The sequence below is a fragment of the Jaculus jaculus genome, chromosome 3 (assembly GCF_020740685.1).
Source record: "Jaculus jaculus isolate mJacJac1 chromosome 3, mJacJac1.mat.Y.cur, whole genome shotgun sequence".
In the NCBI taxonomy this organism is placed as follows: Eukaryota; Metazoa; Chordata; class Mammalia; order Rodentia; family Dipodidae; genus Jaculus; species Jaculus jaculus.
The window spans coordinates 131,309,448-131,334,308 of NC_059104.1; the positions used below are offsets into that span (position 1 = coordinate 131,309,448).

General features: G+C 39.8%; 1 protein-coding gene across 1 annotated transcript in view; it reads right to left on the reverse strand.

Annotated features, from left to right (window-relative positions):
• Positions 1–2,128: 2,128 nt before the first annotated feature.
• LOC101607438 (neuronal acetylcholine receptor subunit alpha-7) overlaps positions 2,129–24,861 on the reverse strand; it is a 117,737-nt gene continuing 95,004 nt past the window's right edge. The window contains exons 5-10 of the mRNA XM_045144860.1: positions 18,463–18,542; positions 15,525–15,692; positions 14,033–14,227; positions 13,120–13,206; positions 12,013–12,122; positions 2,129–6,481 (exon numbers count right to left, since the gene is read on the reverse strand). Of these exons, the coding sequence (XP_045000795.1) occupies positions 5,963–6,481; positions 12,013–12,122; positions 13,120–13,206; positions 14,033–14,227; positions 15,525–15,692; positions 18,463–18,542 (1,159 nt within the window). The 3' untranslated portion in view covers positions 2,129–5,962. The remainder of the gene's footprint in view (positions 6,482–12,012; positions 12,123–13,119; positions 13,207–14,032; positions 14,228–15,524; positions 15,693–18,462; positions 18,543–24,861) is intronic.

Genomic DNA, 24,861 nt, shown 5'->3' on the forward strand with positions numbered 1-24,861 from the left:
TTAAAAACAAAAGTGAGGACTTGGGTACAAGCCTTGGTACATAAAGTGCCTGTCACACACAACCCACATGAGCTACATGCTGTAGCAGGCATGTGTAAGCTCAACACTTAAATAAGAGAGGCAGAGTCAGGAGAATGTGATTGAAGTTTTCAGGGTAGCTATCCTGACATGTGGAATGGTGAACAGGTGGACACTGCATCAAAGTAAAAGGCAAGTACCAACAGCTGACAGCTGTCCTCTTAGTTTCACATGTACACCGCGGTATGTAACATCCACACTCACAAACATGAATGTGCATAATATACACATTCATATACCACATGCACCCATTAAAAAAGGAGTAGTGGGCAGAAAGGCAACAAGCTTGTAAGAAGCAAAACAAATTAAAAAACAAAGCAATTTTAAAATGACACAGTGAAGAGACAGACAAAAAAAATGGTGAAGAATTGGGCAGAATTGTGAATGGTTCATTACTGTGATCCCCAAAGTGGGGTATGTTGAGGAAGTAGGGCAAGCCGTGAAGATTTCAAAGAGATTGAATTGTGTGACAGCTCCCTGAGGAGCTATGATTTTGAGATCCTTCCTCCAACTCATGAGATGTTATATTATATAAAGAAGTAAATGGTAATTAGCAAAGGAGCCTGCAGTGATGAGGTCAGCAATATCGTAACCAAGGTGTAGAGAGTGTCAGCATGCATTTGCCTAAGAAAGAACACGGGAAAGTCCATTTAATCATGAAAGAAAGGTTACAGCTTTTGACTTGCATCTCAAGAGGGCTCTGTTGAGTGTCCCAGTCTTTCCTCCAAATGCCCTTGTGGTGACTGAGCCAAGCAGCTCCATCTAGCATCCCTCTGTCTTGTCTGGTTTGCCCCACAATCTCCCAGCACTCAGGGAAAGCAGCACCCAGTGCCCTCAGCCCTACAAGTAGGGCTAGAGAAGACTGCATCTCTGGCAACTATGACTTGGACTGCTCAGCAGCCAGGTCCCTAAATTGATGTTTAAAGATCTAGTGTCCATAAATACAAAAAAATAAAACTGTCAAGTCAAATCAGTAAACACAGAAGTAGTAATGTTCACAATCAAAAAAAAAAATGTAGCCACAAACCCTAAGGAAGCTGAAATCCTATATAAAAATTATGTAACTCTGTTGAAAAGTGGATGCTATGAATTTTACACTAAAAAAATACAACATACAATTAGTGTGGATGCCTGAAATTTAGCATATGGGAGACCAAGGCAGGATATTGAGATACAGGTCATGCTGGGTTATGTAATGAGTGTCAAGCCAGCCTAGGTTATAAAGACTGTCCATACCTCAAACAAACAAATCATAAGACCATGAAGACATCACTTCAGGACTATAATAATTATTTAGTCTTAAGGATTCTATTAATATAATGAAACATTCTATTAGAGAAAACTGAAACGTTTCTCATTATCTCCATGGATACATAGAAGCCTTTGACAGAAAGATAACATTCATACTTTACCCAGAAAGCAGTAATAATTTGAGAGATTGCAGCACTTATAACAGTGTGGAAAGTTTATTACTGTACTACAGAAATACTTTTTGTGTGTCTTGGTGGTCCTACTGACCTTAGTTGGGAGGAAGCAAGTGTTCCTTTACCTCCATTCCTAGTAATAAAAAGAACCTTAGGGAGTATATATATATATATATATATATATATATATATATATATATATATATATATAGGATATAACCTCTCTTCTCATTTGCATTAAATCATATCTAGATTATTTATAATACCTACTACAATGTGGATGATAGGTACTTACTATATTTTGTTAACTAAGAAATAATAATGAAAAAATCTGTATATGCACAGAAGCAGCTTTTGAGGATTTCTCACTCACAGTTGGTTGAATCACTGGTGCAAAGACACAAAAAATGCTGTAGAGTGATTAATCTTAGTTATAAATATTGATAGCAAAAATCATAAGAACAAATAGACATCTCCTCAGGAATATAATTATTTAGTCTTGATGATTCTATTAACATAATGAGTTATTCTATTAGAGAAAATTGAAAAGTTTTTCATCATCTCCATGGATACTGAGAAGGCTTTGACAGAAAGCTAACATTCATACATTACCCAGAAAGCAGTAATAGTTTGAAAGAATGCATGGATACTTTTTATTGTGAGGAGGAAAATACATGTCTTCATACAAGTCAAATTGTGTGAAGCATTAAAACACCCATCAATGTTAAGAATAAGACATATATGCCCAATTAATGAGTTGCTGTTCTCAAATGCAACGGCATAGAGAAAGAAATATTGGGGATACAGGCAAGAAGTTAAAGGAAAACATCTTAGAAACAATGATAAATCATAATTATGGTGGGTAATTTGATCTGAATATACAAAACCCAACTGCTTTTCCTATATACCTGATTAAAGAACAAAATGGAATAAGTCATTCAATTGAAAGTGGTAGCAAAAGTATGCAGAAATAAACAGTAAGCCATTTATAACTCCTGTCTCAGCACAACTCCACTGGAATCAAACTAGATTTGAACATAAACCTAGATTTCAGTTCCCAAACAGGAATATTCTATCTATATATTCATTGTGATCCCAATTTTAAAAGAATACATGCACATGATAGAGATTAAAAAAAGAGGGAGCAGAGGTGAGTATTGACCAAAAAATTGAAATAAAGCTTTATAAATTAAGAGATAAACCAATAGGAAAGCAGTACATTTAAACTTAGTTTCCAAATCAGGTAGCATTTTGAAGAGTGAAAAGACAATTACCATATTATGGAAATACTGTAACATGAGCCTTGTTGGTACCACTGATCATGGCAGGAGGAAAACAAGTAGACCTTACCCCTACTCCCCTTAATAAGGTGAATCAGGGCGCCAGAATACATAAACAAAAGAATCAAAGTCACAGAAGAAAATATGAGTCACTTTATTTGTAGTCTTAGAATGGGGGAGGCCTGGTAAAAACCTGGAGGTCAATCTCAGGATTGACAAGAGAAAAATATGAAGCAACTGGCATCATAAAAATTTAAACTTCTAATAAGCCAATAAACATGCAATCAGTAAATGACATCAAAAGGCAAATGTTAAATAAAAATGCTTTTAAGACATAACACAGAAAGGTCTTGATGTATAAAAGCAAATTAAGAAAAATTCAAATAACCTAATTTCAAGTTGTATAAAAGATATAAATTTTACAAAAATTGAATTTACTAAAATTCATTTGAAAATAATTTCAGCTTCACTCATAATAAAATGAACTAAAATCATCATTATATTTATGTTATCATTGTTAACAGTCAGATGGGGAGAAGTCAATTAAATTTTGCACACTAAAAACCTAAGAATCTTGCCTATTTATTGTCCTGTGGGTGCAGTATGCAATGATCAGTGTTTGAAAGATAATCTAGCATCTATCAAGATTTTACATGCACACAGCCTTGCATCCAGAAAATCCATTTATAAACTGGAATTTATATTAACATATATTCATGAAAGTATGGCAAGAGATATACACCAGGATGCTAACTATAGATTTGTATATAAAAATAAAACCTGAAAATATTTATGTGCTCACCACTAAAAAACTAATCAAGTAAATTATAGTCCACTATGGAATGGAGCACTAAGCAGCTACTAAGGGGAATGAGGTAGACCTTATATGTGATTATGGAATGACCCCTAGGTCAAAACACTAGGTGCAAAGCACCTTGCATAGCACGAGTGCTAGGAAAGCCACAAGGATATATCTTTTCATGCCCTGCTCTTTTTCTCTCTGCCCCAACTCTCCTTTATTCCTCTCCAAAAATGCTCCTAAATGCTCATAAATAGCCCCTCATGGAAAGAGAGAAGAGGAAGGGGGCAAGGGAGACTGTGCTTAACCATACCCACTTTTCTAACTATGTGTGCAACTACTATTTGTTATTTTTATAAATGACAAAAAACATTCAGATAGTTAAAACCAAGGTTTTGTTTTCTAAAGCAAAAAAATGGTGTAGGCATCAAATTTGACCTAACAATAAGAATGAGAATTGTTTTTAGAATGCTCCATTAGAAAATTCTTCTGTTTCTAGTTATTACCACTGAAAAACAAAACAAAGACAGAAATATGATACTGTACATCATTTGTTCATACCATGCATTGGATGAACTCTGGGAAGGGTCCTGCTCCAAATGGTGGATGCTCAGAATACTGACATCTACTTATTTATCCACCTACTTATTGTACACACTGTCTCCTGTATTACTGATTTATCCACCTTCTTGTTGCAAATACTGTCTCCTGTATTAAGCTGCACATACACACATACCATGCACACAGGTACACACACTCACACTCTCAGCACATCAAGCCTTCTTCATCTTCTCCCAGTACAAATTCATGAATGTGCACTGCCCAGAAATAAGTGAAATGGATGGTTTGGAAAATGGATGCAATTTCTTTTGCTATGAGAAATCTAATCTTCTGTTTTGATGCACCCATCTGAGGGGTTATAAGATTAAAGATCGCTGGCATCTCAGAAGTCTGGTGCAGCTTCAAGATCTGAAAAGTTATTGGGTGACAGAATGGAACAGCAAAGGTGTTTCTTTGTGAAGAAACCCTCCCTTCTCATTTTAAAAAGAATTATTAGTGGCAAAGTGACCACTGTCAGCTAGGTAATTTAAGTGGAACATTGTGTTACTATTTAGGCTTGACAATTAAAGTTTCTTTTGTTTCCTGAGCACATCTGGAAACTGAGGCAGGAGGATTACAAGTGTGACCAGCAGAGAGTACATGGCCAGACCTTAAGAAAGAAAGAAAAAAACACCACAAAAGCCTTCAAACAGTTTTAGTATATTCACCCACTGATCCTGAGCTCTCTTTGTGGCTGAAGCAAAGTGACCAACCCAAGGGAGGTAAATTCACAAAAGTCATATCCTGGGGCAAATGGCTGGGCAACTATAATAGTTGAACAGCTCCTTCCAGTTGGCTGCCACTGGCCCAACATCTAGGCATTAACCTACATCATTCCTTCCCCAATTCCTGCCACACAGGGTACCAGAGAAGTTACAGCTACTGTGCCCTGACCTTAACATGGGGAAAGTCACATGATGGTATGTCTCTGGACATATGCACAAATTTCTAAGACTAATCAACTCTGACCCAGGTGAAGCAACTGACTTTCTTATTCCCAAAAGGAAAAAAAAAAAAAAAAAGCTTAACTTGTGTTATTTCTTCGGATGGTAATACTCATATACTCATAGAACTCTACTGGCTCTTTGGGTTTTGCAGAATTGAACAAATTTGTTTAACTCTCCAGGATTTAGGGACAACAGAAAACTTGTGGGTTATCTTGTTTCCATAGTCCCCAAAACACTTTTGCTGGGTCTATGATTCCATAGATTATAGACTTAAAGAAACTGGGCTGATCAAGATATTGTTTAGAATGCATAATGCTTGTCTCTGACTCTCTCACACAAAAATTTCATTAGTAGAGAGAAAAAAACAAGTTGAATTGCATATTAAAAAACATCAGATAGAGTTTTAACTTCTGTTTTGTAAGAAGGGTCTCCCAAGTGTGGCCTAACCACTGTCAGTTTCAGTCTAAGTTTGTACAGGGGTGCAGACATACATTAGGTTCTCCTGTGGCTTATAGGGACATGCGGTCATGCAAAACCAACTAGACAGGCCTTTGCCAGCTGTCTAGAGTCTGATCTCTCTCTGAAGGCCTGTCCAGAAGGGGGACAGATGACCACTACAAGGTCAGATCCCAGGGCCTTGGCAATAGTATGCAAAACAAAGACGTTAAACAGAAAGGTGCAGAGATTCTTTTACTGCAAGTAATAGGAAACTAACTATGAGGATTGATAGCCACAGGAGACCTCATTTTTCATGTTTACTGGAGTACAGAATTTATATTCTGGACCCTCATTGGCAGACACTTTCCTGATCTGTGTATTTCCCATGCAGTGCCATCAAGCAAAGTCCTTAGACACAGCCTCCACGAAGTTTGGAGCTGACATGAGGATGCCAATTGTGCAAATGATGGTGAAAACACAGAAAGCCATGAGGCACAGACGATCCACCACGCAGGCTGCGAACTTCCATTCACTGCAGACCACCTCACTCTCATCTTGGCAGCGGAAGCGACTGGCAATGTAGCGGACCTCCTCCAGGATTTTGGCCAGGTCAGGGTCTCCCTCAGATGGGTGTCCACTGTGCAACAGGTGCTCATCATGCGTTGGGGAGCAGGCCATGCGGCCACACACGACTCCAGAGTCGGGAGTCGGAGCACAGTGCATGCCCTCCAGGCCTCGAAAGCCAATGTAGAGCAGGTTGCCATTGGGAGCGGGTGGCCCTGCACTGGCACTCAGCTCCACACTGGCCAGGCTGCAGCGGCGTGCCTTGTGCTGGCAGGCAGGACGGACCTTGTCCTCCCCTGGCCTCTTCATGCGCAGGAACCATGCACACCAGTTCAGAAGTATGATCCTGGTCTGCAAAGAAAATAGTATAAGCCTAGAGTTGGATATCAGCTGATTCTCCACAGGCATGTGACCCCACAAAAGTCCCACTTTCGTCTCTGTGGTGGTTTTACACATCAAAATGAGCCCATGCATTGCAAGAGTGGAGCCAGATGTTGTGTGAGAATACAATCTATGCTGGCTTGTAGGATCAAGCTGAATATTTCCCAGGGGTAAGCAAAACTGTTCCCTTTAAAGCAACAGCCTGGGATTTATATTCAGAGAAACTTTGGTCTTTCCTCATAGATAATAAGGGTCTTGCAGGCCTAGTTCCCTGGCTCCCAGACTGTAAATTGGCTAAGTCATTGGAAACGAATAATAGGGGCTCTGGAAGATTTTAACATTCAAGTGCAACCCCTAGATACATATGGCAGTCACAAAACAGACCACTAGCTTCACTAGTTCAGACTTCTAAATGTTGCTGTATCTTTTAAAGTTGTATTGATTAAACAAAAATGTGCTAATAGAGTCAGTGGGAAACAGAAAATGAGGGCAATAGTCTCTAATCTGATCCCAGGATTGGAGAAGTTCTGTGTTAAGGAAGGTATTTATTAACTAACATCTTTTAACTTGTACAATAAGAAGGATGTTGGGCTCTGGAACTGTGAAAACCTAACATGGAAGAAAGTATAGGAGCATCTAACTTAACTGTAGCTGTGATAAAAGCCAAATGAGACCATGTCTGGGAAAGTGCTTTAAGAAGTTGGAAGTGGATGTTGGCACAGTTCCTAGAAGGGCCACAGCATACATACTCTTGTTCTGCAGGCCATAGCACTATTTTATCTGCTCTCTCTGCTGATGGAGCATACAGAGAAAACAAGTGAATTCATGGGTATGGCTGTTCCTTTAAAAAGAAATCTTTATATATGTTTTTTGATAATAGCAACTTTGGACTGGATCTGTCCGCTCAGGCTCTAGTGTGCCAAGATGGTCCAGAGGACTTTGTAAGTGTACAGTGTTTATACATGCACGCAGAGGCTTGACAAAGTCATCTTGAGAGTTTACACTGTCTGTCTTTCACAGAAAGGTATTAAGGCAGTTAAAGCGTCATTCTGGGCAAAAATAAAATGTAAAATGTCTTGAAGGTAGCCCTGGCAAGTGAGGAACCAGTGAGCCTCTCCTAAAACCACTCAGATGCAGACATCGCACTCATTTTGTTTTTATTTATTTTTTTATTTTATTTTTTTAAACTTTTTTGTTTATTTTTATTTATTTATTTGAGAGCAATAGACAAAGAGAGAAAGAGACAGAGAGAGAGAGAGAGAGAATGGGTGCGCCAGGGCCTCCAGCCACTGGAAACAAACTCCAGGTGCATGTGCCACCTTGTGCATCTGGCTAATGTGGGTCCTGGGAAATCAAGCTTTGAACCGGGGTCCTTAGGCTTCACAGGCAAGCGCTTAACCACTAAGCCATCTCTCCAGCCCTCATTTTGTTTTTAACTAGCAGGTGTATTTCCCATCTATAAGGTAGAGATGGCAAGCTATGAAGGTGATGGATGTCTACACAACTTTCTTTCTTGGAAGTCACTCTTACAACATCTTGCCAAGGATGACTGAAATAGACAGGCAATGAAAAGTACAGATGGGCTGAGGCAGTTTCCTGAGACTATGAATTTAGTACTTTACACAGCTAGTGGCAACTTGAAGATTGGGGAAAGGACTATGACCCTAAGGGGTTTTGAAGATTAGGAAAAAGCATAGGCACATGGCTGCATTTGAGGTCTTTTCCAGTGAGTTTAGACCTTATAAGACATGTCACCTCACTTGATGTTTATACAACAATGGTAATAGTTACACCATTTTACACATAAACAAACTAAGGTTCATAGGAGATACTGAATTGGCTTAAAGTCACACATTAAACAAGCAGTTATGTCACTTTTATTTGTTTAGATTGTCACAAGTGTCATAAGCCACAACTATCAGTGGCTCCATGGGATTCTTTTCATTACCCCTGTAATAGCTCAACTCCCTTTCAGAAGATAACAGAAGGGCTGTGCCAGATCTCTATAGCAGCTGTCAAATAGTGAATGAGTCTGAGTCCAGAGGCAGCTGGGCATGCAAGAGCCAAACAGGGGGCTGGAGAGATGGCTTAGTGTTTAAGGCATTTGCCTATAAAGTCAAAGGACCCAGATTCCATTTACCAGGACCCACATAAACCAAATGCACAAGGTGGTACCTGTGTCTGGAGTTTGTTTACAGTGGCTAAAGGCCCTGGAATGCCCATTCTCTCTATCTACCTACTTCTCTCTGTTAATAAATAAAATAAATAACAAATTAAATAAAGATAGCCAAGCAGGGTCAGGCACATCTTCTTTCACATGAAGTCTGTGCATCCCCTAAGGCACAACTGTAACTAATACCATTCACATACCAAGCCTGTTTTGAATTCCATGGTCTGAATCAACTTTCAAGACCAAAGCATCTCCAAAGATGAAATTATACTTTGGCATTTATCTAACTGCCTGTGTCCTCTACTGATAGGCTAATGTTTTGTTCCTAGCTGTGCAAATGTCACATAATGCCACTGCACTCAGCAGTATGTGCTTCACAGCAACAGATAATAATAAGAGTCCCATGGAGGCTGTTTATGCTCCAAATACACATGGATTCAAAGAAAGACAAAGCATGTTATATGAAACGAGAGAGATGAATATGCTTTATGTTTCATTTGCAGCCAATTGGTTTTAACAAGCTCTTATGTTGAAGGATTTTTAATAGACATATGTTCTTAAGATTTTTTGTGGCCAGAATATATTGGTTACAGTTAAATGGTTTTGTGTCTCTGTGGTTTAGTTCCATTGTCTTTACACCAGTGAAGATACTTAGAGGAAATAAGAATGACTAGTTGGGTATGGTGGCACACAACTTCAGTCCCAGTACTTGGAAGCAGAAGTAGGAGGATCACCATGAATTCAAGGCTACCCTGAGACTATTTAGTGAATTGCAGGTCAGCCTGGTCTAGAGCGAAACCCTACCTCAAATAAACAATACAAAAAATAAACAATAAGAATGACTGGCCAGGCGTGGTGGTGCACACCTTTAATTGCAGAACTCAGGAGGCAGAGATAGGTGGATTGTCATGAGTTCGAGGCCACCCTGAGACTACATAGTGAATTTCAGGCCAGCCTTGGCTAGTGTGAGACCCTACCTCGAAGATCCAAAAACTAAAAAAGAATGACTGTTTATATCTTTGTGCTAGCATAAATAAATACTGGGAGGAAAAAATACAGGGAATTCCTTAAGATTGTTATCAATATTGTAATGAAGTAGGATGAGGGATAGGAGTGGGAGCCAAATTTCTTTAGGTATAAGCTTTATTTCGGTTTTTTCTTTTTAAATTTTTATTTATTTATTTGAGAGCGATAGACACATAGAGAAAGACAGAGAGAGGGAGAGAGAGAGAATGGGCGCGCCAGGGCTTCCAGCCTCTGCAAATGAACTCCAGACGCGTGCGCCCCCTTGTGCATCTGGCTAACGTGGGACCTGGGGAACCGAGCCTTGGACCGGGGTCCTTAGGCTTCACAGGCAAGCGTTTAACCGCTAAGCCATCTCTCCAGGCCTCAGTTTTTGAAATTGGACCATGCTGCAAACAGATACAGGTATCTACTTGAACAGATGCATGAATAGAAACACACACAGATAAGCCGGGTGTTTGTTCTAATCCCTGGCCTGGTTTGCGCAAGTGTATCAGGGTTCTAAGAAAGACAAGAATGTAGGTAAATGTATCCTGCTTTGGAAAGGGGCTGAGGATTTCTGAAACAAGCTTCCTGAACTGAAGCAATGTGACCTATGTGTGGGCATAACCATTAGGCTGACTCATGCTACTATTGACAGGAGTTTTGGGTAGGATTTTACCTACCAGGCAATATGTCATGGAAAAAAAAAATATGAGGGTAACTAATAACTTTGCAAGGCCAATCTTGAAAACCAGGAAGTGCCATTCCTAAATTAGGTTTAGGGCCCCTGTAATTTGGGGCATTTTGTTCTCACTGGGGAACTAAATGCATCTCACACGCTCCACTGCATTTACACATGGGTGATTCCCATACTTCATTCTGCATTTGGGTGCCACTGAATGGTCTTCTTTGAGGGTGGTGGAGTGTTCTAACATTTAATTTATATTTTATTAAAATAAAAAGAATTAGGTTTCATTTTGGTGTCTTCAAATAAATTTTGTGGGGTTTTTTTGTTTGTTTTTATTTGTCTCTCTTTTACTTCCTCCTTCCCCACCACTATTTCCCTATCACATGTTTCCTTTTGTTCTTCCTCACCCACTTCTCTTCACCTCTTGTTCTCCTGTCTGGATTCACAATATTAGTACTAACTCTCCCACTGCCTCTTTTACTTATATATGCAAGCATTAAAGGTTTTGGTCCCATGTAAGAGAGAACTTGGGAGTTGTATGTTTCTAGGCCTGGGTTATCTCACTTAGTATATTAAAAAAAAAATCTATTGAGAAGACTGGGAAGGTCTATTGGGCCCAACCAAGAATGGGCAGTTTCCCCCTTCTTCAAGTATTGTCCAGGATGGAAAAGTCCAGATTCAGGCTAGGCCTAAATTAAAGTCCCCTGGGTGTCAGTTGAAGGTAAACGCAGACCTGCATACCCTTGGCTACAGGGACACACATCTGCATATTACCATGTTGGGCCTGTTGCTCATGGCTGCAGGGAAAGAGCTCTGTATTCTGGGCTGAGTCTCATTCATCTCCTTTTGTCTCTTTTCTCTTCCCCACAGAGGACTATTGATCTTTATGCCAGAAGCTTTGAGTTAGATTAGAGGCCTATAGGGAATGGCTGTTATAGACACTTAGTTTCTCCACCCATAGATACTACTAACTGTGTGTTGAAAATTAAAAGAAAAAAAGTTCATTTGCACTGAACAAGGACATATTGTTTTGCATTAATCCCTAAACCATATATCATTAAGAACTATTGGCATAACATTTACATTGCAGCCAGTGTTGTAAAGCATCAGGAAATGATCTGAAGTATACAACTGAATGTGCATAGGTTCTATGCACATCCCATGTCACTGTATATAATGGACTTGAGCAACTTCAAGCAAATGTTGGTATATGTGGGTGGTCCTGGAATGAATCCTCTGTAGATATGAAGGGACATTCATCCTGGTTTTATTCTTCTTGCTGCTCATTCTGTTGTGCAGCTCCAGTCATGCTTCTACAAGCACATCTCATCCATCACTTCCCATGGCACCCTAGTACTTCACAGTGGCCATGTGGAAGAATAGCTTTTAAAACACTATGCTAACAGAATATACAAAACAGTTTTGTGTGAGTCCTTCCTTGAGATCTCAGAGTGGAACACCACTATAGGACAGACATCAAGGAGTGAGCTCACCTCCACTTCACTATCTGCAAAGATATGCAGAAGGTGAAGTCAGATGAAAGATAATTCTATTTGCTTAGGGTCACCATTTTTGTTGAAAACCATAGGAGGAATCTCCTTCAAGAAGAGCCATAACTCTGCAGGGGCAGGGACATACCCACTTGGGCATCTTGCCACCATCAGGGTCATGATGGTGGTATCGCAGCACAATCACTGTCACCACCACAGACAGGCCCACAATGATCATGGTGCTTGCGAAGTACTGTGCTGTGGAGAGAACAGAGCACAGTCAGATTCAGAGCCCAGCATGAACCACCAGGACCTTATTGTTTTATTATCAGGTCCTCATTTATTATCATACTGGAAAAAGGGTTTTAGACTGTCACCCACGACATCCCACAAACTCCACTCCTCACCACCAAACAGGAGTGACAACTCCTATATGAAGCCCAAAAGCTCCTGGCCTAATGCCCTCCCATCCTTACCAATACCCTTAGAGATCTCACTCCCTGCACAGGGAGCAGAAAGAGGCCTAGCAGCAGTAGTAAGCCAACTGCATCCTAACCTAGACACAGCAGCTCTTTTGTGATCTCATTATTCCCTTCCAGGAAGGTGCAGAGTAACTCAATGTATACCCTGCCTTTCCTTTGTGGACAGAATGTATTATACTGCCCCAAACAAACCAAGTTTGTTCCATTCCTATTTCCCTAAGTACTTATTTTAAAATAACACTAAGCTATCTGAGAAAAAATGGTTAAGAATATGAGCATGTGCTTCTCTCATTTTAATAGAGTAGTCAAAGCATAGTGTCCAGTTAAAATAAAGAATCTCTAGTAGTAAAATCTTTGGATCCAAAGCAAGAGAGAACAGGAAAAATAGGGGAAAGAGGCATTCTCTCACTTTCTCTCTCTCTTCTCTCTTTCCACTCTTTCTTTTTCTAATATCTTTGTTTTTGATGTGGGTCTCACTATGTTATCTGGCTGGCCTTGAACTACTGGATTCAAGTGGACATACTTTGCCAGCATCATACACACTGGGACTACAAGTGCAAGCTGCTACTCCTGGCTATTTCTACAATATAAATATAAACCATAAATTTGGACATCTTCTCCCTATTCCATGGGCCCAACCCATGGCTCTCTCTCAGTGGTTCCAACAGGCCATGTCCTTACAGCATAGAATGGAGGAGCAGCATTAAATCTCCAGGGCCATGGAAGACACATATCTGCAGGGAAATAGTGGCACATTTAACTCCTTTCCTTACCTATCAAGGGCACAGAGTCAGAGGTTGCAGGCATGATCTCAGCCACAAGCAACATGAAGACAGTCAGGGAAAGCAAGACCGTTATCCCTGAAACACAATCACACAGACGTTTTCAGGCAGCACAGACAATGAGGCTGAACTAAGGAGGTGCTAAGGCAGGACCATGGGATACACAGTCATTTATATAAAGGCATATGCATTTGGGGAAGGGTATGGTTCTTTTCACCTACCAGAACCCAAAGGAGCCATAAATTTAAATCAACACAGCGTGATCTTTTCTCAAGGCTTTACTGCACTGGTACTGAGAGGCAGTTTTACACAGCAGGAAAAGAAAACCATGTGGTTAGAAGACCTGGTTTCATTCAGATCTTGACTTTGCAACTTGATTATCTATGTGACCTTGAGTAAGTTATTTAACATTCTAAGACTTGTACTCAGAAGACAGGTTTATGGATAAATTCTTCAATACATGATGTATATATTATTAACTATTTGGGGAGCCCATCTCACTATTCATAATCTTAACTTTTCTTTCCAGGGGAGTGATCTTGAGGGATCACATTCCTACTGTTATATGTATGGCACTTTATAAATCCAGGCTGATTCTAAGATAATGCATCCCCTGTCCACCAAAGAGCAAGTGGGGTGGCATGAAGGGAACATAAGGGCAAAATCAAACTTTTCCTCTTTGGGTATCCTCATTGACTCCAAAGCACCAGAGGATTGCCGGATCCTGCCGTATTCTTGGTGGCAGGGTGGGGGATGTATTGTACAGCTCAAAGCTGGAATCACAAACTCCTGGTGTCTTGTCCATATATGAAAAGCCAAGCATGCCATATGAATCCCAGTGGATGTCTGTAGAGTCCACAGTATCCTGAAGACTTTGCCTTAAAGAAGGGACACAAACACTTACCAAGGGAGATTTTCTCCCCAGAGTCTGCAGGAAGCAGGAACACCAGCAGTGCCAGGGCTGAGATGAGCACACAGGGTATGAGAAGGTTAAGGCCATAATAGAGTGTCCTGCGGCGCATGGTCACTGTGTAGGTAACATCTGGGTATGGCTCTTTGCAGCACTCATAGAATTTCTCACTCCTCTTGCCAGGGATTCCTATGCGGTAAGGAAGAGAAAGGAATCATGGTTGCTAGAATAGACAGTTACTATTTATTTCAAACTATATACCACACATTAACACAGCCGTGGCATTTACTAAGGCCTAGAAATTGGGTAATGATTGCAAAAATAAACTCTTACTAATGTGATTGAGATAGATTTTTTAAACGTATCTTAGTGATACTTTAGCAGATTTGTTCTGTTGATGTACTCGAAATACATGACTATAAAAATACATTGTTGATTTTGTATCATTATAAATGTAAGTATAGGCAATGTACTACATAAAAACGTTTGTATTAAAAGATGGAAGAAATGTACAATGGCAGGCTAATAACATTATATCACCTAGTGATTTTGCAGCTGGTTAAGTTTGTGCAAGTAAATTCTATGTTGTTCACACAGTAACAAAACTACATATTGACACATCTCTAAAACATATATCTGAGGTTAAGTGACTCATAACTATATTTTTTCATTTAAAATCATGAGATATAGGTTTTTGTTGACAAAAGTCAAAACAGCTGCAGAAAGAGAGAGAGGGAGACCAAGATTGAAACAGAGCAGGGAGAGAATACACAAAACTCTTTCTGAGACTTAGAGATTTGCTGACGGGGAGTAGATTGTTATGCAGACATCATGTTGGGGAATGAATCTGCTGGAAGGAATAATTTCTTAGAATATAACATTATTTTGCAAGGTTTGAGAAATGCCAGGGCATCCAGCTTGCCTCCTGACATGGACATTGTAACAAAATTTATAGCCACCCAGATTTGCACCAGTTTCAAACTATCACACTCAATAGTCCTGTGCACTCCCCACTCCAATGCTAAGCTCTTATACCTCCTTCTTGCTTCAAACCCCCAAGCCTAACTTCCCTCAGCAGAGTCCCAGCTTTGTGTCTAACTAAACATGTGTTTCCCGATGTGAAATTTGTTCATTGCCTGAATAAAGCGTTTTCCTTTTGTTTGAACCTCATTTGTATTCTTTTGTTTATTCACAACATCTAATGATATTTGCATCAACCACAATACAGAAATTAAATAAGTCCCAAGGAATGCACAGATGTCTACCTGAGCACTGGCTGGGAAAGTGTGTCCCTATCATGCTGCTGGTTGCATTTGCTGATTGTTTTCTGTGTCTCATCCTAGAGTGCTCAGTAAATGATGGAGAACACTGCCAAGTGCAGCAAATGCTCATACTGAAAAGGATAGTGGAAAATACCAAAGGCTTTTATCTCATAGAGGAAGGAGGTTTCTTCTAGGGTCCAAGGTTTGTGTCAATGCTGGCTTACCCATGAGGTCCCATTCTCCATTGGGGATGTAGCTGCTGATATCTGCCTCCTGCATCTGCAGGTCCAGCGACCACCCACCATAAGACCAGGATCCAAACTTCAGTTTGCATTGTTGCACATCAAAAGGGAACCAGCGCACATCGATGTAGCAGGAGCTCTTGAATATGCCTAAAAGGTATGGGAAGCAGTCAGAAAGCTGAAATGAAGTTGGCTGAAATGGGCTCAATATACACAATAGTTCCTGCAGCCTGTCCCTTCCCCAAATGCTAACATATAGAAGAATACTGGGCACTTTGTCAGTTTTTCTCTTGAAAAATCTCTATGGAAGATCACTATCTTTTAAAATTCAAATGCAATGATAGGCACTGTCACAGATTAGTTATTTAGAGATTTCTGTGCAAAGAACTAACTATGAACTTGCATTTGCCATGAACATCCTTAGATTTAAATAATATAAGAAAAATGGAGAATGTAAAAATATCTCAGAACCATTCATGAAAATGATAGAGGCGTTATAAAGAGAATCAGAAAGAGGTGGGTATGTGAAGGCGGTGTTTTCTTTAGGAAACAAATTGAGAAGATATTTGGTATCTGGGAATGTATGTTGAGTATAATTTTAACTAGTTCAAATTCTGCAGCAAGAATGGTAGAACTGATTAAAGTACTTGGGCACAATGAACAACTTCCACTGAATTCCAGAATCCCAGGGTGAATTGAACAGGGATTTCCCAGAAGGCCATGGTTAGGAGACCAGATAATCCCACTCCACTGTACTGGAAGGCAAAAGTGGCTTAAGTGTCTGAGTGCCAATGATGAAAGGTTGGCATGATGTACATTTCTGCTACTAAATTAAAGAATGCATGGAGGAAGAACCTGAAGAGTTTTGCAAACACAGACCCTACAGCATAGTGACTCCTGGAAGTTCTTAAATGTAATTCCCAACCACAGATATTTGGGGATCTGAGCCAGGAGGATCACAAGTTCAAGGCCAGTATGGACCACAGAGAAAAAGGTCAGCCTGGACAACTTAGTTTCAATATAAACAAGCAAATATGTAAAAAGTAATCTACAGAATAATTTCAGATGTCAAAAGAATCTGAAAGTCTCCCTAGTCCTCATCATTTACAAGTTAGAAGACTCTGCATATGAGTCCATTTCTATGAAAAAGCACAAGATAGAGTCAGAACATGGATCACAGGCTGTCTGGGGCTGGCATTGGAACCAGTGAGAACACCTGCAGAAAGAAAGAGGGGATCTCAGTGGGATAATGTGAGCATTCTAAACACATGAATTAGTGTGATGTTGTCACAACTACAAATTTGCCAAACCTCACACAATCATTGACTCATGCACCTGCAATATGTAATATGTAAAGCCTACTTCCATGAAGCTACCAAAAGTAAACTCATGAAGTAGAGGGAAAAGGTGTCATAAGTCTCTATTTCAAAGCTTGCACCAATCATCTTATAAGTCATGTCTCACATTCCAGAACCATCTCAAGATGGCCCCAGGGTACAAGTAGCTCTGTCATTTTCTGCCAACATAAGGGAGAGCCCTAGTCATAGCAGTGTGTCCTTTCTTGCCCAGGACCCAAGGGCCACTGAGGTCAGGGCATGAAGATAAATGGAAACAGCCTCAGTACCACATAATCTACGTATCCCTGGGAGGTGTATTTGAAAATAGCCCTCATCATCAATACTGTACCTCATAGCTATGTGCAAAAGAATACAGGTGTGCTTGAAGGCATCATACTGCCCATTCTGCAAGGTGTGGCCCACTCTGCAAGGTGCCTGCTGTGAAAGGAAGGGCTGGACTAGGGGAACAGATGATTTAAGACAGAAAACATGAAAAGCTACATTTCTTCAGTCCACACAAACATCACTGGGAGGTCTTCCCTAAGTTCAGTTACTTATTCATTCATGTATTGACACATAAGCCACATGCTGTTGAGGAATGATGGATTTTAAGGTGAGAAAAAACACACATTCTGTCTGTAGGATTCTTATCATCTGCTGACAAAAAGGGTTCTATAAACAACAAATAAATCCAGCTCCACTGTGCACTGTGACACTGCTGCAAAGAAGTATGTGTATACCTATGCATAGACTTGTGAAGTTATTTTTGTGGAGTGTGATGTGAACGAGTGAGCTCGAGTGTGTGAGTGTGGGGAGTGGCGGCAGCCATGAGCTGGGCAGCGCATGGTTCTCATGAGCACAAAGTTAAATAACCAGAAGTTAGGGAGACAATCCTTGGAAACAATATGTTAAAACAAATCTTAATGATAAAAATGAAAACAACTATTAATTTCTCTCTGCTAAAACAAATCCTGATTGTGTTCTAAGACCATGCAACCACTTTTTTCAGGTTTTGGATTGCTCAACAAGGAATCTAGGGTCTATGAATACAACAGAAATAAAAGGGAAACAAAACTGGCTGGTTTGGGAAAAGGTCACCAGTGAGCTCTCCCCAGACAGCACTTGTTTCTAACTTGCAAGTGTTCTTGAGTGCCTGAAATCAAGATGTAATCCCCAAATTCTACCATCTACCCAGTACGTGTAGTACCTTCTCAGATATGGGGTCAACTTAGAGGAATATGTTAACAGAAGTGGAGGAGAAAGAGCCTGGTTATCATGCTGTGGGCTGAAAATAACCCAAAGGAGACTTGCTTTGACTGAGGATCGACATTAAAGAGCATCTAGAAGAAAACATGTGCATATGACAGGTGTTGGCAGAGGCTGCAAGAGCTGTGATTCCAGGGTCAAAAGTGAAGGTGCCTGTAGCTGAAGGGGCATGTGACAGCAGCGAGCAGAAGGGAACAGGTAGCGAGATAGTACAGAGCCAGAAGATAGTACACCCTCAATGGGAGGCACTAGCATGACTGCTATTCATATTCACTCAGGTTTTCTAACTGGAAGGGGACAGAAAAAGTGGATCTTACCTGGAGGAAGATACTGGCAATGCCCAGAAGCATTCACCAAGACATTGGTGTGGAATGTGGCATCAAACCGCTCATCAGCACTAGAAACAGGAAAAGGATTCATGAACCAGCACTACTATCCTATGACTCTCAACAACCTGACAGTTATTGTGCTCAGGGGTCAAAACAGCAGAAGACTTTGAGGGATTTCTCTTTGTACCCAAGTAACCCTATGGGAGAACCACCATGAAACTCATTCAGAGCACAGATCAAAAGGGGTCAATGTCTACTCCTCATATATGAACTGTGATGCTTTCTATCATGTATGCAATGCAAAATCCTTAACCAAACATGAATTCTGAAAGAAATCCAGTAGAACACTAGCAGATGAGAGATCTCAACATATCCACAGGAGATGAGAGTGGGTCATAGCATACAGTCAGCACCATGAGACAGAGATTTTAACCTTGGTTCAAAGCTCTCGTACTAGTCTCTTGAATATGACACACATTTAACTGGTGTTTAACAGACATATTTTGAATAATTATAACTTCATGTGCAAGATCAGGTACTAGCAAGGCCTGACACGTTTCAGGCCCACATAAAGGGGTTGGTGGATAGCAAATTAAATGTTTTAAATGAATACACTCTAGTCCCTCCCCTGTGCAGGCTTAAACCCCTGTAGGTAGAAGTTGCAACTGGGATAAAGGACACAGACACTTACACTCACACCAGAAAACAAAAGCAATACAAAGTAAAAGCCGTGGCTAACCAGGCCTTGCATTTTTGATGCTCTAAGGATGACACCAGAATCCTTACTGACCTTACAGAGAATTCCCTCCTGAGATTAGCCAGTTCCTAGAGAAAAGGAATAAGCCTTCAAGGTCTCTTTTCAAATCCCCACCACATGCTTTATTAGGTTCTCTCAAACTCAGGATCCTCACACCTAAGACAGTACCTGACAACCCTGCAAACAGTACCTTTCAGAGCCTGTTAAAATTATTCCATCTCATCAATGGTGAATCTGTTTGTCCTTCCTGGTCTGTTCCATCCAAGAAAAACTTGACACAAAGAAAACTCCTGCCCACTTGTCCCTTTGCTATCTCATGACCAACTAAGTATTTGTCCATCTCCCCTCACAGAGTACTATGCCTCCTGCTTTGGGGAAACTCTAAGGAAAACTTGTTTCATAACAGCTATTTCCTGGTATGTTATCAGATTCAATTAAAATGAATTCCAGATGACCTTAGAAGAGCCCTGTATGTAAACCAAAACAAACTACCTCAAGTAAAACCAGACATTCAGCCAAAGGGTTTGGTCCACACATTGAAGTTACCTTGCCAACCAACAGCCCAACAAGTTGCCCTGGTAGACAGCACCTCAGGAAACCTTGCTATGTTTAAGACATCAGTATCACAAGACACTAATGATAAGTCTTCATTCTGATACACACAAAGATAAACATTATAAAGAAAGAAACTAATTTAAAACTGCCAAAAATAATGAAGATTTCTTCTTAAAAAAAGCAATATATTCTCCAAAATCCAGGAATATATTACAATTAGAAGAATAAGGAGCTATATGGAAATGAAAAATATGATGATGGATGAAATAATTTTCTATAAATGGTGGGAGGTTATTCTGATAAACATCAGTGATGACAAGTTGGACAGAAGTGACACACATACCAAATAAACAAGGCCATCAGAGTCTGCAGCACTGACACACGCTCCACTGGGAGACGATGGGGAGAGTGGGAGGGAGGAAATCACACAAAGGAATTTTCTAGAGCAGAAAGAAACCATCAGAGCATGAAAGCACACAAAGTATTTTCAAGAACACGAAGGCCTTGAGAACTGGTGTCTCATGCACATGTCCTTGGTCAGCTTTGAAAAATGAGGGTGAAAACTGACAAGGAAGAACACTTTTACATTTAACTAGAAATGGCATTGTATTGTCAATGCAGAGGCCTAGAAAAGGGTAATCCTAACAGGAGCTAAACACTGGGAAACAAAGGGGCTTCAGAGCAAGAGAGATAGGAAAAAATGGTCTGGAAAACAGCATTGATTTTTGTTTATTTAGGGATTTGGGGGTAGTGTCTTACTTATAGCTCAGGTTGATCTTGAACTTGCTATGTAGCCTAGGGTGGTCACAAATTTTCATTCTTTCTGCCTCAGTTTCACAAGTGCAAAGACTGTAGGTGGCGAGCATTATGGATGTGATTAAAGTCCCATTTTTACAAATACTAATAAGAGGCATTTCTTCTGTTACTTCCATGCCCTCATATGCAGAGTACTAAATGAACCTGTATTCCTTAAAAAACCATACTAAGAAAAAAGCAAAAAAGAAATTCAAGGGGTAAAATGTGCAAGGATATAATGTGCATCTAAAACAAAAAATGAAAAAAACAGGATGACGCTTAAAGAGATAGAGGGAAGCAATTTATTATAAATGGGTAGTCGGCTGAGACAATAAAGGCCATGTCCATCTACTTAAAGTGACATTCATAGGGAATCACAAAAGACAGTGACACTGCTTTGCTACAGTCTGCTCTGGCTGATCAATGTGTCTCATTGTAGTGTCTGGGAACAGACTACATGAAACTGTAAACTCCCGCAAACTCACCCAGGATAGCATTATAATTTTCCAAGGGTCTTGGGAACCCAGGGATTCTGTACACGTGCTTCAAGATGTCTGCAAATATTTTGTTTGTTGTATTTGAAAGTTATAATCAAAGTCAATCCACTCAAATGACTGAATACAAAATTTTAGCTCTTCAAAGACTAGAAATGTGTTCATTCATGTGGCCTATTTTCCTTACTTTGGAGTGAAAATGTAACTCTTCTCTTCCGAGGAATGAACATGTGTTTGAATCTCTTGTAAATGAATCAGCACATAAGACTTTCGGTTTGTATTATCATTTTTAAAAGTTCAAGTTTTCAACTGTAATTACACACAGTAAATCTACCCTAGACTTGGCATGTGTTCCTGCCACTGTGGATCCATGGCAACCACAGGAAGTGTCTTATACAGTATACAGGGCACAAAGTTTTTGCACATTTTAGGCTGAGGTTTTCTTTCTGATGGAGTTTTATATTTATAATAAGTACTAAGAGCATCTGTTAGATTGCTGATTTCAATTATGAACAATAGCAGTTTTCAAAAAACTAAAAGTAATAAAAGCCTTCTTTTCAAGTACTTAGATCAATTTAATTGGAGAGATGCTCAAGATCACAAGGGGAATGGGTTTAAAACAAGATAAGAGCTGTTGCCATAGCAGCAGCATACCTGTGTGTCTTCAGGGTTTCTGAATATTGTTCATACAAACAGAATATTGAGATACTCAGGATTGGAAAACTGCAATTGCTATTAAAACTCAAATCTCATAGGCAAGTTGATTTTATCAACAAATAATACGAGAGTAAACACCTGAAATAGATTTGTGCTAATGCCAATTTATCTGATTTGAACATTAAGGCTGGAAATAAGAAAAGGGGCCTCATTGAAAACACTGAGTTTAAAAACATATCTCCAAGGTAGGAAATGCATCCTTTAGAAACTTGAGTATCCACAACCAGTCAAGGACCACCATGGTTACATATCAGTGCAGTTCGCCACATGGACCAGCCTTGTGCCTGAGAGGGTCTGGTGGAGGCCAGAGCGTGGCAATTGTAATGCCAAGGTTTAGATAGTGCAGCCTCATGGCTGCAAAATACTGATAACTGGCAGTAGGAATGAACATGCAGGAATGCATCTTGTTTTTCTCTGCTTTTATGCCTTTTGAAAATTTCTATATTTGTGTGAGAGTGCCCAAATCTACATTTTTTAAAACTGGAAGTCACAATGCATGTGCAGAGTTGAAGATGCTAGAACTGACCAAAGTACCCTCAAGAATTCCCTTCTTCTGGTTGCCTCCAACCTCCTTCAGCTAAGGATGACAGGAGCTTCTGACTAGGGTGAGGAAAGCTCTGATCCTCACCCCCACACAGGCAGGTCACTGACAGGAAACTTAACTCAGATACTTCAGAATTTGGTTTTGAAAATGTGGTTTCCCTGGACTGTGGCTTGAGTAAGATGTTGCCCCAAGGCTAGAAAGGAATCTCAGAAACAACTGACAGGAGCTGTGCAAAGGGACTTCAGGGGACTGAGCATTATGGAATTATAAACTCTGATTTCAGATGCAATAATAGCATACAGTGGGAGAGGCTGAGGGCACAGGAAGACCCTTAGGACTAGACTTAGAACTCTCCCTCCTCCCTAGCCCCTGGGATCCCATGGAGTGTCTGATTCTGCACCAGCAGAGAGGAGAACACACCTGTCCCAGCCTCCTCAGCTCATTCTGCAGCACTGTGGTCAAGCAAGGAAGATCAACCCTACTCCAGGAAAGGGAAAAGTACCATGCCATCCACAGAGGAGCAACCCAGCCATCAGCCTGACCAAGAAAATGGGGCAGCCCCACCTCAGGGAGGCCCTGCAAGACCAACCCTACTGGGATAAGTATTCATGAGAATGAGACTGCTTCTGGGAACCAGTGGGTAGTTTTAAAAAGCAGCCTAGTGCACTGTATTACTGTACAAAGTGCACTACATGTATGTTCAGGATGACTCTGGTGAGTAAGGGCTAAAGAGCTCTCAACATCCTTGAAGGACTAAAAGAGGAAAGAGCAGAAGAGAAAAATAGACTGTTTATTTTAAAAAGCATGGGAAGTCCACCTAAGAAAATGGGTTTAAAATGGGTTTGAAGGGCTGGAGAGATGGCTTAGCGGTTAAGCGCTTGCCTGTGAAGCCTAAGGACCCCGGTTCGCGGCTCGGTTCCCCAGGTCCCACGTTAGCCAGATGCACAAGGGGGCGCATGCGTCTGGAGTTCGTTTGCAGAGGCTGGAAGCCCTGGCACGCCCATTCTCTCTCTCTCCCTCTATCTGTCTTTCTCTCTGTGTCTGTCGCTCTCAAATAAATAAATAAAATATTTAAAAATAAAATAAAATAAAATAAAATGGGTTTGAAGTACATTATTTTAAATTTGAGAAAGAAAAAAAGGAGTTGCCATAATATTTTAAGGTGTAAGGTCAAGATACATTGATGTAATTTATGCCCACATTTCAAAGAGAAAAACAAGTATTTTTAGAATGGATGAGCTATGTGTGTCTATATCTACATATCCTGCATAGTTCGGTATTTTGTCCTAAATGTGAAGGGTATGCAATCAGCTATGCAGCCTATGATAGCCCATGATCAGAACATCTCAAACAGCACACTATTTCATCTAGTTTCTATGGGAATTCTGTGAATCATTCCAGGAGGCGTGACTGAGGCCTAGGTAAGAGGCTTCCAGGAGGAATCCAGAAGAATTCTTTCAAGGAAGAAATAAAACTATGGGTATATGGAGTAGAGAGGGTGCAGAGGGGAGATACAGGTTGAGAACAAATATGAAGAATGAACAAGTCTAGAGATCTAACATAACAATGAGGCTTATAGGAAATAAAATTATAGTTTTGGGGGATTTCTACTAAATAAGTTGATCTAAGGTGTTCCTTCCACACAAACAAATCTCCAAAAGGGGAGGAACAACATTGTGAAATCATGGGTATGATAATATCACTGCTGTGATTTTCCATAGATATAAATCTCTTAATATTTTCTTTATACTTTAAATAAATATGAACAGCAGAACTTTAGGGTAATTTCCCTTGGTAATATACATGCGAAATTCAATGTGGCATGGAGTTTTCTATGATAATGTAACCACTGGGCATGGCATTGGATAGGTTGTAATAATGTTCCAAATAACATAGAATGATGCCCTCCAGGCACTGATTGAAACTTCAGAGTTATTCTGTTCAGTAAGTTATATGTCAACCTTACTCAGTATAGGTCAGTATCATCATCACCATCATCACAATATTAGGAAAGTGTTGATATTTGACAGAGCATGTCCTCAAATTGGTTCTCATTCTTTACAATTGACTTCTTTATTCGAGCTTTTGTTCATTGTAAATTTTAAGATCTATCCATCCAGTTACATAAAGATCCTTGTGACACTTTACTTATAATAGCATTTAATTTAGTTTGGGAAAAAATCTCTCTATTATACTGAGTTTTTCATGCATAAATTGATATAAATCAACATTTCAAAAGGTCTTGTTCAGTATATAATGATAATGTGTAATATATACAGCTTGGAAATAAAATGTCTCATATCACATTTTCTAATTGTCTATTATTATAAGGGAATAGAAATATATTTAATATTCTTATACTGATTTTTGTTATCTGACATATTTTGTCTAACTTCTGTGAGATGTCTACATAAATATAAAGTCTATTAACCATAATTTATTTATTTATAATCCTTTTCTAATTAATTTATTACTGCTTAAAATTATGTGGTTACCAATATTATATTATCTCTTTACATATTTTT